General features: G+C 39.7%; 1 protein-coding gene and 1 long non-coding RNA gene across 3 annotated transcripts; one reads left to right on the top strand and one right to left on the bottom strand.

Annotated features, from left to right (window-relative positions):
* Positions 1 to 23: 23 nt before the first annotated feature.
* On the bottom strand, positions 24 to 12,247 carry si:ch73-173p19.1 (uncharacterized). 2 transcript variants are annotated; one of them, XM_017453529.2, is made up of 17 exons: positions 12,035 to 12,247; positions 11,039 to 11,145; positions 10,447 to 10,565; positions 8,774 to 8,913; positions 8,062 to 8,202; positions 7,493 to 7,886; positions 6,270 to 6,380; positions 6,075 to 6,153; positions 5,713 to 5,900; positions 5,278 to 5,520; positions 4,553 to 4,651; positions 4,241 to 4,434; positions 3,839 to 4,013; positions 3,540 to 3,696; positions 2,597 to 2,750; positions 1,588 to 1,696; positions 24 to 970 (listed from the first exon to the last, which is right to left on the bottom strand). In XM_017453529.2, exons 1-17 carry the CDS (start codon positions 12,047 to 12,049, stop codon positions 774 to 776), a joined length of 2,622 nt encoding a protein of 873 aa, XP_017309018.1. In that variant the 5' UTR covers positions 12,050 to 12,247; the 3' UTR covers positions 24 to 773. The 2 variants fall into 2 exon arrangements, with proteins under 2 accessions (XP_017309018.1, XP_017309019.1); XM_017453530.3 differs by lacking the exons at positions 8,774 to 8,913; positions 10,447 to 10,565; positions 11,039 to 11,145; positions 12,035 to 12,247 and adding an exon at positions 8,303 to 8,661.
* On the top strand, positions 11,390 to 11,774 carry LOC128628994 (uncharacterized). Its single transcript, XR_008393293.1, has 2 exons — positions 11,390 to 11,525; positions 11,648 to 11,774. It is a non-coding gene; the product is annotated as an uncharacterized LOC128628994 (long non-coding RNA).
* Positions 12,248 to 13,234: the final 987 nt, after the last annotated feature.

Here is a 13,234-nt window from a genome sequence, read left to right as displayed (position 1 = left end):
TAAACAACAGCTACGATTTGTAATAACTTGTTATCATTTTAATGATCTTATACAAAACTATTATACACTACAAACAAGATCTAAAAATATAGATTTTGGTGGGTTACATTTTGCAGTTTCAAGCTTAACAGTCTTTAATAATTTAGTACTGTGTAAAATACTGATTCTTGAAAATGACATTTTGAACAGAATTTTGTAATTCTGAAACGATATGGCACAACTTAATCATACTAATATTGTTACTACTACTAATAATAACAATGTCTGATTGATAAATGCTGTAGTTACACACATTATTTAGTAACATGTTATATGCACTTTTGGGAAATTCGTAAATTAGCATGTTTCCAGTCTTTTTTCTGTTTATCTGCTTAGTGAGTCACCTACAGTTTTATTTGCTTCTGCAAAATGAACATTACTAATGCAATAACACAACGGGTAAATGAACTTGTGTTTGAATTTCATGGGTGATGAAACCCCTACTTTCAGCCAGAGACTCCTAGTTAACTCCAAAACCAGACTAAAGGGGGTTTTAGCTCATGCTAAACAAAGCAAAGCAATTTGCAGCCATTTGATATTATTAACAATATTACTAAATTAATGTTGTTGTTGTTGTTTTTTAAACTATCTTGAGTGTGTGATAAGTATATATAAGTAAAATGATATTAAGTACAGGATTAAGATGTTTTAAATTGCAGAAGCAAGAAACAGCAACTGAATGATGGCTTTGCTTGTAATGAATTACTCTGGAAAACAGCCCGATCAGCGCTGTCTCAGTGTAATGGCCGATCTTCGTCAATACCACCATCATCATCGCTCTGTTGTGCAGCAGGGAGCGGTTGCGTGTTATTGGCACGGATGCTGATCAGGTGAGGAGAAGCGGCGATCAGGTTGGCCACGCCCCCTGCAGTCACACCTGTACCATCTAGATTTACCTGACTCAGTTTCATACCGTGAAGAAACTTTAATCCTGGATATGAGACAATAAGATGAAAGGTATTTTATTACACAGTATATGTGACACTCTTTAGGGTGCTTTCACATTAGGTGTTTTTGTTCTACAGAGGTTATCCTCTATGGTGCTTACTGGAGGATTCAGAAGTTTTGAAATACGTCTGTATCCGATTCCATCAATATGTTGCTTTTACCCATCATGAGATGATTCTTGTGTGACACCTTGGTACCAAAAAACCTTTTTTATAGACCATCAATTTACTAACCCAGCTGATATTAATTTGCACAGATAGGAGATATAACTACTTACACATTTCAGCTGGTTCCTTGCCTTACCTTGCCTTGGAGAACTGCTTTTTCTTAGTGTGTTCAATACTTTTTTCCCGTGTCACTCCACTTTATTACACACAACTTTATTTATGGACTTAAATGTTGTGAACTCTTTATATTTGCGGATTTCTTGAGTTAATACTGATGTCTGGTGAAAATTACATGTGAATAGCCTCATTGGAAATATATTTACAGAAAAAAAGTTGATGCGTTCAATACTTATTTCCCCCACTGTATATGTGTGTGTGTGTGTGTGTGTATATATATATATATATATATATATAGAACAATAAAATACTTTACCTCGATCAGTGATGCGAGTTTTGCTCAGGTTCAGTTTGACCAGATCGGTGCAACAAATTAAAGTTTTCAGTACTGAATCTCCCACCTGCGTGCAGGACAAACCTAGAACCTACACAAACACAAACAGACACACAAACACTCTAAACAGAAGAATAGTGAAAGTCACGAGAACTAGCAGGAAAAAAAAAAAGTGGGTTTGTGTCCAAAGTATTATTGACAACAAAATTCCCAATAAGAGTTAAACATTCCCATTCATAATTTAATCAAAGAACGCTGTTTTATAATGACCATATTACTCTCTTTTACAATTTTAAAATTGCCATATTATCATATACACCGATCAGCCATAACATTAAAAACATCTGCCTTATATTGTGTGTAGACATTGCCGTCAATTTGGAGGCCAAGTCGACACCTTGAACTCTTTGTCATGTTCCTCAACCCATTCTGGCCGTTCCACATGATGTAAAAGAAAATGTGATTCATCAGACCAGGCCACCTTCTTCCAGTGCTCCATAGTCCAGTTCTGACACCTTTCTATCATAGCCAGCATTAACTTTTTCAGCAATTTGTGCTACAGTAGCTCGACTGTAGGATCGGACCAGACGGGCTAGCCTTCGGTCCCCACGTGCATCATTGAGCCTTGGGTGCCCATGACGCTATTGCCGGTTCGCCGGTTCACTGGTTGTTCTTCCTTGGACCACTTTTGGTAGGTACTACCTCCTGCATACCAGGAACACCCCACAAGACCTGCTGTTTTGGAGATGCTCTGACCCGGTCGTCTAGCCATCACAATTTGTTCCATGTCGAAGTCACTCGGATCCTTACGCTTGCCCATTTTTCCTGCTTCCAACACATCGACTTCAAGAACTGATTGTTCACTTGCTGCCTAATATATCCCACCCCTTAACAGGAGCCAGTGTAACCAGATAATCAGTGTTATTCACTTCACCTGTCAGTGGTCTTAATGTTATAGCTGATCGGTGTACATGTACAGGTGCGTGTGTACCTGTAGGTAAGGTAGGCGTGTGATGAACTGAGTGACTCCACGGCTCGTCACGGTTGTTCGGTTTAGACACACGTCTATCAGCAGAGTGAGAGTGGACAGAGCTGATAAGCCCACATCAGTGAGCGGTGTGTTACTCAATGAAAGCTTCTTCAGCCTGGACACAGACAGACAGACAGACAGACAGACAGACAGACAGACAGACAGACAGAGAGGTTTAAATATGCATAATTTCTCCCATTCATATTTACTGGACCAATTCACATATAGATTTAATCCATACAACATAATATGTTCAAGCATCTTACACCTGACTAAAACTCACAAAAACTGGATAAAGAACAATAACCTTCCATTTAACAGATTTGGTAAACACGTCGGCCCCGATTTAATAAAGGTCTGCGTGTGTTTAAACAAACAAACAAACAAAAAAAACATGCTAACATAATAACACCTGCAAAAAAAAAAAAAAAAAGAAGGTAATTTCTAAGACAGTCTGCAAAGGATCGCATCGTTCAAATGTAGGGTTAATATAAAATATAGAGTTGAGTCAGTGCAAATAGCTGCAGTGTGATTAACTAAACCTGAAAGTCACTATATATCCGGTGGGCATGTATTAAATGTGCAGAAATCAGTTTCTACCGAGTGATGGAAAAAATATGCTATTTATGAGGTTTTAATAATGACATGGTTGATCATGATTAAAAAGAGGAGCAAAAGATTTCTTAAAATGACTTCATATTAGCACAAAAGTCGTTTTTTTGTATTATATATTAACGGATAGTTCGCATCTCGGATGCCAAAAAGAGAATTTGAAAATGTTTCAACCAATAAACAAAACATATGCTTTTATTTTTTCATACTGTGTGTTAACTGTAGCACCTCTGCATTTGGGATTTTAGTAAATCAGGGGCACTGTGCTCAATATATTACACTTTACACGTACCGAGTCATTTTTCCCAAGTGTGTGATGCCCTGGTTAGTAATGTGTGTGTAGTCGCTCAGGTCGAGCTCAGAGAGCAGAGTCTGTGTGCAGAGGAAGTAAAGCCCAGCGTCGGTCACTGAGTGACGGCCAGGAAGTGTTAACTGAGTCAGATTCAGCCCTGCGATAAAAACAAATGGAAAATCATTTATCAGTGAACACAGAGAATACTGAAAACATATTAACACAAGTATGTGATCAGCTGCGGTGTGAACAGTTCGCTGGAAAACTTACCAACTAACGCACACAGTAAGAGGACTGACCTGATAGGATCTCGAGGGTGTGATCACCGCTACTGACTGGAACACCATGAAGACTGAGTGACGATAGATTCCTGTGCGCTGAAAGACTCTGCAGTGATTCTTCTTTGACCCGAGTGAAGTCAAGGTGAAGAGTCTGTAGATCGTGCAGATCGGCCAGAGAAGACACGTCACACACCTGAGAGAAAGACAACCGAACGGAAATGTCACACAAAAAAAAATTAAATAAAAAAAAAATCAATATCGGTTATGTGTTTAATGAGGCATTTAAAAAGACAACGTTCGTTCTACATTTTTAATGGTTAGTCCAAGTCTTTAAGGATTTCCCTCCTGGTTTGTTACAGTTTTTAGGTTGCTCAGGTCGTTAGAGTGGCCAGGACGTGCACATGTGTGTGTATATGTTACCCTGGTGTGTGTGATGCTGAGCAGACGCAGCTGTGGTACACACACACGCAGTGCAGTTAACGTTTCCTCTGTAACAGCGGTTTGGTTTAAACTCAGGTGAACGAGTGCAGGAGGAGATGACTGAAGGAAGACCTGCAGACCGGCATCGCTCACTTTAGTGTGATCCAGAATCAACACACACAAGGACTTGAGAGCTGAACACACCCACACAAACACAAACACAGATTAGCTGGACGAGAGAACGCTTTAAATGAGCCGATGCTGAATGTCAATACTGACTGGATGTGGTTATGTCGGATCACTGTAACGTACCGGTCATGTGGGGTAAACAGCCGTCAGTCAGTTTAGAGCAGGACGAGAGATTCAGATACTGCAGCTTCACCAATTTACACAAAACAGACAGCCCACAATCTGACACGAGAAAATAAAAACTATTAAAAAAAAACTTCTTTTATAGCTACACTTTAAAACATTATCACTTACAGGTAACCTAATGGCCAGGTTTATATTTGCTGTTCACTATGTATATGCATATATACAAAATGGCTGCCGTATGTATCCTGCAGCTTCGAATCGTATACGTGTGCGCTATTCTAGAAAACGTACTGAACGTTACTAAGACTCCTCAGTGCTAAAATAAAAGTCTCATTAAAAGCTTCACCGTAATAATAAATAAATAGATAATGTGGAACGTCCTCAATGCAAATTCCTGTGCAAGCTGTTACTATAGAAACGATACCTTATTACAGTGAGGGGGTTACAACAACGGCAGAACGTTTTAAAGAGAATGTACAGTATCTGTGTTGTCTCCATGCTGCTGTGCAGTGACAAATACGTGTCCCGGAATAGCTGACATGAAATCGCTAAACATTTTAAAAGTTGCTATGGAAACCTGTCGGACTGGGATGTTCCGCTTCTGAACTCAACCATACATACAAATAGAATTTTTAAAAAACAATGGTAATATAAAATAGGCCATTTATATATAGCCTGTCAGAGTGACAGTTAATTTTACAGATTAAATAAAGAAAACGTACCAGTGATCAGTGGCGAGTTGACCAGGCTGAGGTGTGTGAGGTGTCTAAACTTCCGGAGTTGCTGCAGCAGTGTGTTGGTGGTGTATGGGTAGCTGTTTAATGTTAGCATCTGAAGCGAGCAGCCAGTGAAGAGCTGAAGAGTTCGGGGGTTCAGCAAGCGATCTGAGGTCATCTGACCCAACAAACGCTCAGCCAGCTCTGGGGTCAAACATGAAAAACTGCTGACGAACTGCATATAAGGAGCTGAGAGAGAGAGAGAGAGAGAGAGAGAGACACACACACACACACACACACACACACACACACACACAGACAGAAAGACAAAACTGTCATTACTGTGTATTTTAGCAGATGATATAATTCACCAAAATGTACAAACAACAATAATAATAACAACGAGCATGGATGTGTTTGTAATGTTTGCGTATTTCTGACCGCTGGTGAGGGAGATGGCGGCTCGTGTTGCCATGGTGACGAGTTTGGCAACAGTGCAGGGTTTCTTGCAGGGAACCGGGGACTCGGTGTCATGATGTTGCTGTTGATCATTTCTCTGTAAACGCTGTAATGCTGCCTCACCAGGTAAAACTCTGCCCTCTGTTGGATCTACTGAGGCCTCTGGATCCCTACACACACACACACGCTCTTAGTAACATGGTTTCCTAAATACTGCTCACTGACATGTAAAGTTAAAATGATAGGTGTAGGTATAGCAATATAGTTACAGTAATATATAAAATCAGTATAAATACTCTTCAGAGTAAAAAGGTGTGTGTGTGTGTGTGTGTGTGTGTGTATACCCAAGTCTGTTTCCCTGATTCGGCCAGTAATGCTGCTCCTGATCTCGGAGCTCGTTAAAGAAAGGAAGCTGATGTACAGCTGGGATAAACACAGAAACATGGTAAGTTTATACTAAGAGACTGAGCTTCAGCTACAGTGAAGCTACTTATTACAGGCCAAACATACCACGTTTACAACATAGGCAAGTTCAGTACCATTAATATCTGCCAGTGCCTGCTCTTCATCAGCAGCAGCAGCATCATCATCATTACTACTATCATCATCAGCATCACCTTCTTCTTCTGGCACCAGTCTTTGTCCATGACCTGCCAATGAAAAAAACACTTCTTTAAAGACAAGTCCGTTAACTAATATTAAAGTGTAACTCAAAGCAAAATAAAAAGATTTGACCTGCAGACACGTTCCTACATACGATCACTTGTCACTTTATTAGGAACGCCTGTACACCTGAACATTCATGCAATTAACCAATCAGCCAAACATGTGGCAGCAGCACAAAGCATAAAATCAAGCAGATACAGGTCCAGAGCTTTGGTTAATGCTCACATCAAACATCAGAATGGGAAAAAAAACTCGGGATCTTCAGGCATTTTGACCGTGGCATGGTTTTTGGTGCCGTAAGGGCTGATTTGCGTATTTCAGAAACTGCTGATCTCCTGGGATTTTCACACACAACAGTCTCTAGAGTTGGAAAAACATGCAGTGAGTGGCAGTTCTGGTTCGAGCTGACACAAAGTCTAAAGTCACTCAAATAACCACTCTTTATAACCAGGGTGTTCAGAAAAGCATCTCAGAATGCACAACATGCCGAACCTTAAGGTAGATGTGTTAGAATAGCAGGAGACCACACTGGCTTCCATTCCTCTCAGCCAGGAACATTACATTTGGCACAAGCTCACTGAAACTAGGATGTTTTGGTGTCATTTGTCCTAGCTTCATCAGTCCAGTTTCTGTGGTCTCATAATGGATTTACATTTTTATTGGTCACGGTGGATTCAGTGTAACAGTGACAACACACAAGTGAGGGAAGCCATATTAACATCGTGTTTTATACCTATTGCAAATAACTAGCGTTGGCAACTGCAAAAAAGGATTTCAAACTACTATTATTATGTTGCACAATTCAGCAAAACACCTCGACTCAACCTATTTAATGTAATGTAGTAACGTTACGTTACTGCGTTGTCAAATACCTGTCCAATGGATAACTAGCTATCTGACCTAGATAGTTCACTTTAGGACAGGCTTTGGATGCAAGCTTGGAAAAAGTCAGCAGAACGTTCCACTAGGATTCACATTATGCTGCCCAATTTGATGTCGCTGCATCGCTTAAAAAACGAGAATGTGTATGCATTTCATAAACAGCATAAGCCTTGAGTCTTGGGAAACTGTGCTCTGTGTGTGTGTGTGTTTGTACCCCAGCGATGACGAGGTTCAGCAATCCCAGCATGCACCATGTCTTCCCAGCGCGGTGGTTGAAACTGGGGTGGAGCTACAGGTTGGGGTAACTCAACTGCCCCCTGCTGGACAGGAGGGTCACTGCGAGGTGGCTCAGGATCATGGATAGCGGTGGGGATGGAGGGATCGGGAGGAGTGATGGCCTGAAGGACGAGTGCAGCGTTCGGTGTTAAACCGAGAGAGTGCAGTGACAGTGACAAGTCGCTATCGCTGAAGCGCCGACGAGGAAAACCATGAAAAAGTGTGAAGGTGGGAAGAGAAGGATGGAGGGAGGTGACATGGTCAACGACGTCCCGGAGTCGAGCATCTGCCGGAAAACACACACGCAAAGACTCGCCGGAGGGAAGACGGATCTGCAACACAGATAAGAATTTACATTAATGCTAAATGTTAATGAAATCAACTGAAATTTTGGTACTTACAGTTAAAAAGAAGCAGAAATAATATTAAAAATGATAACAATTGTGCAAGCTGGTTAAATCATACCACGTAATGTATTCATGTCTGTGCACGTGTTTGCAATCCTACCATCAGAATGCAATTGTTGTCCGTGCCGCTCTGCACTCGTTCACTCGGTTTCTCTCGTTCACTGAAAGTTGGAGTGATGGTGTGTTTCTCCTGCTGAGCACGCCGATCTGCTGCTATTCTTTTCAAGATTAACTCTCGCTCCTGAGAACACACACATTTGCATGAGGCATGCCAGAAGGAAGGACTGTCTCTAAACCAACACAAACAAAGTGGCACACAGTTGACAAAAATATTCAGTTACTTAAAGCGTGAGGTGGAGTCCAGGAGGAATAAACCGAGAAATAATCAGCCAGCTGTCAGGTATTCTCTGTCATGGCCTTCTTCATATGACATTCATTTTACACGGGGAGTTGCAACGTTGGTGTTTCTCTCCCTCCACGTGACAGAAACTTCCACCCAATTTTCCATTCTTGATGAACTCGGTACTGGTCTGATCATTTTAATCATGTCTGGTAGAGGTGTAACAAAAAATTCAGCACTGTATGTTCGTACTAATGGTCTTTCTTTTTCTACTTGCAAATGCCCGCATGAAAGACCTTCCACTCACAAACATGACACATTCTTGATGAATGAGCTGCTGTTGTTGTGGCTGCTACAAAACTGATTTAGTCAACACACACAAAAGAAGAAAGGTTTCGTAAACCTATAATGGTCTTAATAGTAGTATAGTGGCCAAAATAAAAATAAATAATAATAAAAAAGGTGTGTGTACCTGTGTGTTTTGTCTCCTCTCGGCCCGGGCGTGCTCTGCTGCTTTCTGTCTCTCCTGAGCGAGGAAGTCATTGTTCTGCTTTATTCGAGACTTTACAGGTTCAGTTTCTGCTGCAGGATGATGCAGCACCAAATGAGCACCTTCAACACACACACACACACACACACACACACACACACACACACACTGAGTGTGAGGTTTATTAGTGTGGAGTTTATTAATGTGAGATTTACTAGTGTGAGGTTTATTAGTGTGAGGTTTACTAGTGTGAGGTTTATTAATGTGAGGTTTACTAGTGTGAGTGTTATTAATGTGAGGTTTATCAGTGTGAGGTTTACTAGTGTGAGGTTTACTAGTGTGAGTGTTATTAATGTGAGGTTTATCAGTGTGAGTGTTATTAGTGTGAGGTTTATCAGTGTGAGGTTTACTAGTGTGAGGTTTATTAATGTGCGGTTTACTAGTGTGAGGTTTATTAGTGTGAGGTTTATTATTGTGAGGTTTACTAGTGTGAGGTTTATTAATGTGAGGTTTAGTAGTGTGAGGTGTGTTAGGGTGAGGTTTACTAATGTGAGGTTTGTTAATGTGAGGTTTATTAATGTGAGGTTTATTAATGTGAGATTTGTTAATGTGAGGTTTGTTAATGTGAGGTTTGTTAATGTGAGGTTTATTAGTGTGAGGTTTGTTAATGTGAGGTTTATTAATGTGAGATTTGTTAATGTGAGGTTTGTTAATGTGAGGTTTGTTAATGTGAGATTTATTAATGTGAGGTTTATTAATGTGAGGTTTATTAATGTGAGATTTGTTAATGTGAGGTTTGTTAATGTGAGGTTTGTTAATGTGAGGTTTATTAGTGTGAGGTGTGTTAGTGTGAGGTTTATTAATGTGAGGTTTATTAATGTGAGGTTTGTTAATGTGAGGTTTGTTAATGTGAGGTTTATTAGTGTGAGGTTTGTTAATGTGAGGTTTATTAGTGTGAGGTTTATTAATGTGAGGTTTGTTAATGTGAGGTGTGTTAGGGTGAGGTTTATTAATGTGAGGTTTATTAATGTGAGGTTTATTAATGTGAGGTTTATTAATGTGAGGTTTGTTAATGTGAGGTGTGTTAGGGTGAGGTTTATTAATGTGAGATTTATTAATGTGAGGTTTGTTAATGTGAGGTTTATTAGTGTGAGGTGTGTTAGTGTGAGGTTTATTAATGTGAGGTTTATTAGTGTGAGGTTTGTTAATGTGAGGTTTATTAATGTGAGGTTTATTAGTGTGAGGTTTGTTAATGTGAGGTTTATTAATGTGAGGTTTATTAATGTGAGGTGTGTTAGGGTGAGGTTTATTAATGTGAGGTGTGTTAGGGTGAGGTTTATTAATGTGAGGTTTATTAGTGTGAGGTTTATTAATGTGAGGTGTGTTAGGGTGAGGTTTACTAGTATGAGGATTCTTAGGGTGAGATTTATTAGCGTGAGGTTTATTAGTGTGAGGTTTATTAGGTGAGGTTTGTTAGTGTGAGGTTTACTAGTGTGAGGTTTACTAGTGTGAGGTTTACTAGTGTGGGGTTCATTAACATAAGGGCAGTTAGTCTGAGGATCAATAGGTTGAGGTTTGTAAGTGCAAGGTTCTTGGAGTGAAATTTGTTACTGTGAGGTTTAAAGTCCAAAGCTTTATTAGTGTAAGGTGTTTACCTTGTCCCTCCGTCTGAGCTCCTTGAGCAACTTTAGGACGGTTAAAAGCAGCGATAGCAGTTGTAATTGGTCCGGATCGTGGCACTAGTGTGTGTCTTGGACTGCCAGCCCGCACAATCCTGCAACACAGCAATGAGAGAAAGAAACACACTGTACAATACTTTAAGCCCTTTAAATCCTATTTATATATACATATAACTGGCAAAAAAAAAATAATTTAGAAATCAAATATTCTTCCAGGTTCTCCAGTTTCTTCCCTCAACCCAAATGCTGGCCAGTGGATTTGCTTTGATGAACTGCCACTAGGTGTGAATGAGTGTGTGAAGGTGTGTGCACATAGCACACTGCAATGGACTGTCATCCCATCCAGGGTGTATTCCTGTCTCACACTCAGTGTTTTTGGGATAGGCCCCAGACCCACCATGACACTGACTATCTCCTTCAAACATTTTTCATCCATTTATTATACACTATAACATATTAATCAACACCTACCGATCAATCTGATTTTAGAATCAAACGGTGCTGAGGTAAAAACAGCAATAAAGCAAAGAGTGTGATATTCTTCAGATTTTTTTTAATGAAATCTTACCATTCAGCTGCTTCTGGTACAGAGAAACAGCCAGCCTGAACTGCAGCCTGGATCTGATCCTCAGTGAAACCCATTTCACTGAGAGAGCACATGAACTCACCAATCGTCTACAAAACACCCACCCACACACACACACACAAGAGTGACAGGCCATTAAATCTTCCCAACCTTAACCAAAAAGGGCATGAATGTACATATACACAAATGATCATCTATGGCATTTCTACAATACAAAATATGTATGACAAAATGATAGACAAATACACAAAGTTTCCAGAGAAACAGGATGTTTCGGATCAAATTCCTTCCGGAAAGAGATGAACGCAGCCCTTGCTTGTTAGTTGCTGTTACGGGGAAATGAAGTGAGAAACTGTAAGGGGAAAAAAAGAGCTAATCTACGTGCTTTATTTACACATCTGATGAAGGACTTTTCTCTGATTCATCCTGTTTCTTTGTGTACTTTATTACTGCCACCATTATTAATGAGGTACACTGCAGTGAAATTCTTTTTTAAAATTATTTATTTATTTATATTTTTTTAGGAAAAGTGATTTTATATTTGATTTGTATTTTATATCTGAGTTAATATTAGCTGTTTTTATTCAACAGATCTACTAGTGGAAAGTAAAACATTTGTAGACATGCAGAACAGTAACGTTCCTGGAAATGTAGGTGGGTTTTTTTTTTTCTTTTTTCTCTGGATCACAGAACCGGAAACTGTTTTAAACCACTGTATAAAAAGTATACAATAATGTGCAGGACTTTATTCAGAGCTTCCGGTTGAGTTTATGACTCAGACAAACAAAATGAGTTTTCAACAACAGCTCAAATATTTAGACAGGAAGTTACTGGCTAATATCTTTTATACACGTATTCAGCACTGTGGAAGGAAGTATTTGACATTTTATTTTAATTCTGTGGCAATGTAATCTAGCTAAACACTGCAAGCTGGAACTCTGAGTGAAAATAAGTGCAAGTTTGAGTGTTAAATCTCACCGTTGAAGACGCCATGAAAACTGCTTTAAACTGTTTAATCCGAATCCGTCATTTAATCCGAAATAAACAAATTGTTAAATGTGCTCGTGAAGCTGCAAAAGCGTTAATTACGGAAATAAATGTCCTGTTTTTTTTTTTTTTATTAAAAAAAAGATTCGACCATAATCCGCTGACAGTAAACAATGGGCGGGGCCAAACGACCATCTGATTAACACTTCCGGGTTCTTCTTCTTCGTCTGTAGTATTGTATGAGACTTGCAGCTGTTTTGTGCGCCCCCTGCTGGCAGTAGCTCATTACAGCAAATGAAAATAAATACACTAAAGTTTGTTGAAAAAAACACACACACACACACAGGATTTGTATTTGTGTTTCATATACAGCAGGGGTGTTCAATCTTATCCAGAAAGGGCTGGTGTGGGTGCAGGTTTTCATTCCAACCAAGCAGAAGCCACAGCTGAGTCTATTAAAAGCCAAGCTCAACTGATTAAACAGGTGAAACCAGGTGCTGTTTCGGCTCGGTTAGAATGTATACCTACACCCACACCACCCTTTGAGGATAAGATTGGACAACCCTGTCTTAAACTCCACTCAAATGCTGCATATCACCAGTGTCCAAGCCTATCCTCAAAGGGCTGGTGTGGTTGCAGGTTTTCATTCTAACCAAGCAGGAGCCACATCTGAGGCATGGCTTTCATTTGGTTGGAATAAGAACCTGCACCACCACCAGTCCTTTCTGGATAAGATTGGACTCCCCTGATCTAGTATAAGTAACGTACATAGACATATCTTTTGGTACACAACAACATTTTTTATCAAAAAAACTGCAAAACACGGAAGGAAATAACACACAGCGTACTTCTACATTTTTCTTACCAAATCTTTTGCAAGACTTTGTACGTGGAAAGAACATGGGTTTAAATGTGAGTCTGAGTGATAAGAGTTTGCGTAACATCCATAACACTGGCCCTAGTATCAGAACTTCAGTGTAGCTACCAACTTATTTCTTATTCCTAAACACACTCTGGCCATTGTAGGCATTCTCACCTTCTGCTGTTTATATATATTTGATATTTGTTTATTGTATTATATTCCTAAACTTACTCTCGAGTTCTGTGTAGAATCATCCAAACAAGTCCAATCCCAGTTTCGCAGCATTAGGATCAAAAACATCCGCAGCAAAGAACTCATCAACCTTTCAT

This window comes from Ictalurus punctatus, chromosome 23 (assembly GCF_001660625.3).
Source record: "Ictalurus punctatus breed USDA103 chromosome 23, Coco_2.0, whole genome shotgun sequence".
Classification (NCBI taxonomy): Eukaryota; Metazoa; Chordata; class Actinopteri; order Siluriformes; family Ictaluridae; genus Ictalurus; species Ictalurus punctatus.
The sequence above is the reverse complement of the archived record's forward strand: the minus strand, read 5'-3'. Positions and strand labels throughout refer to the sequence as shown.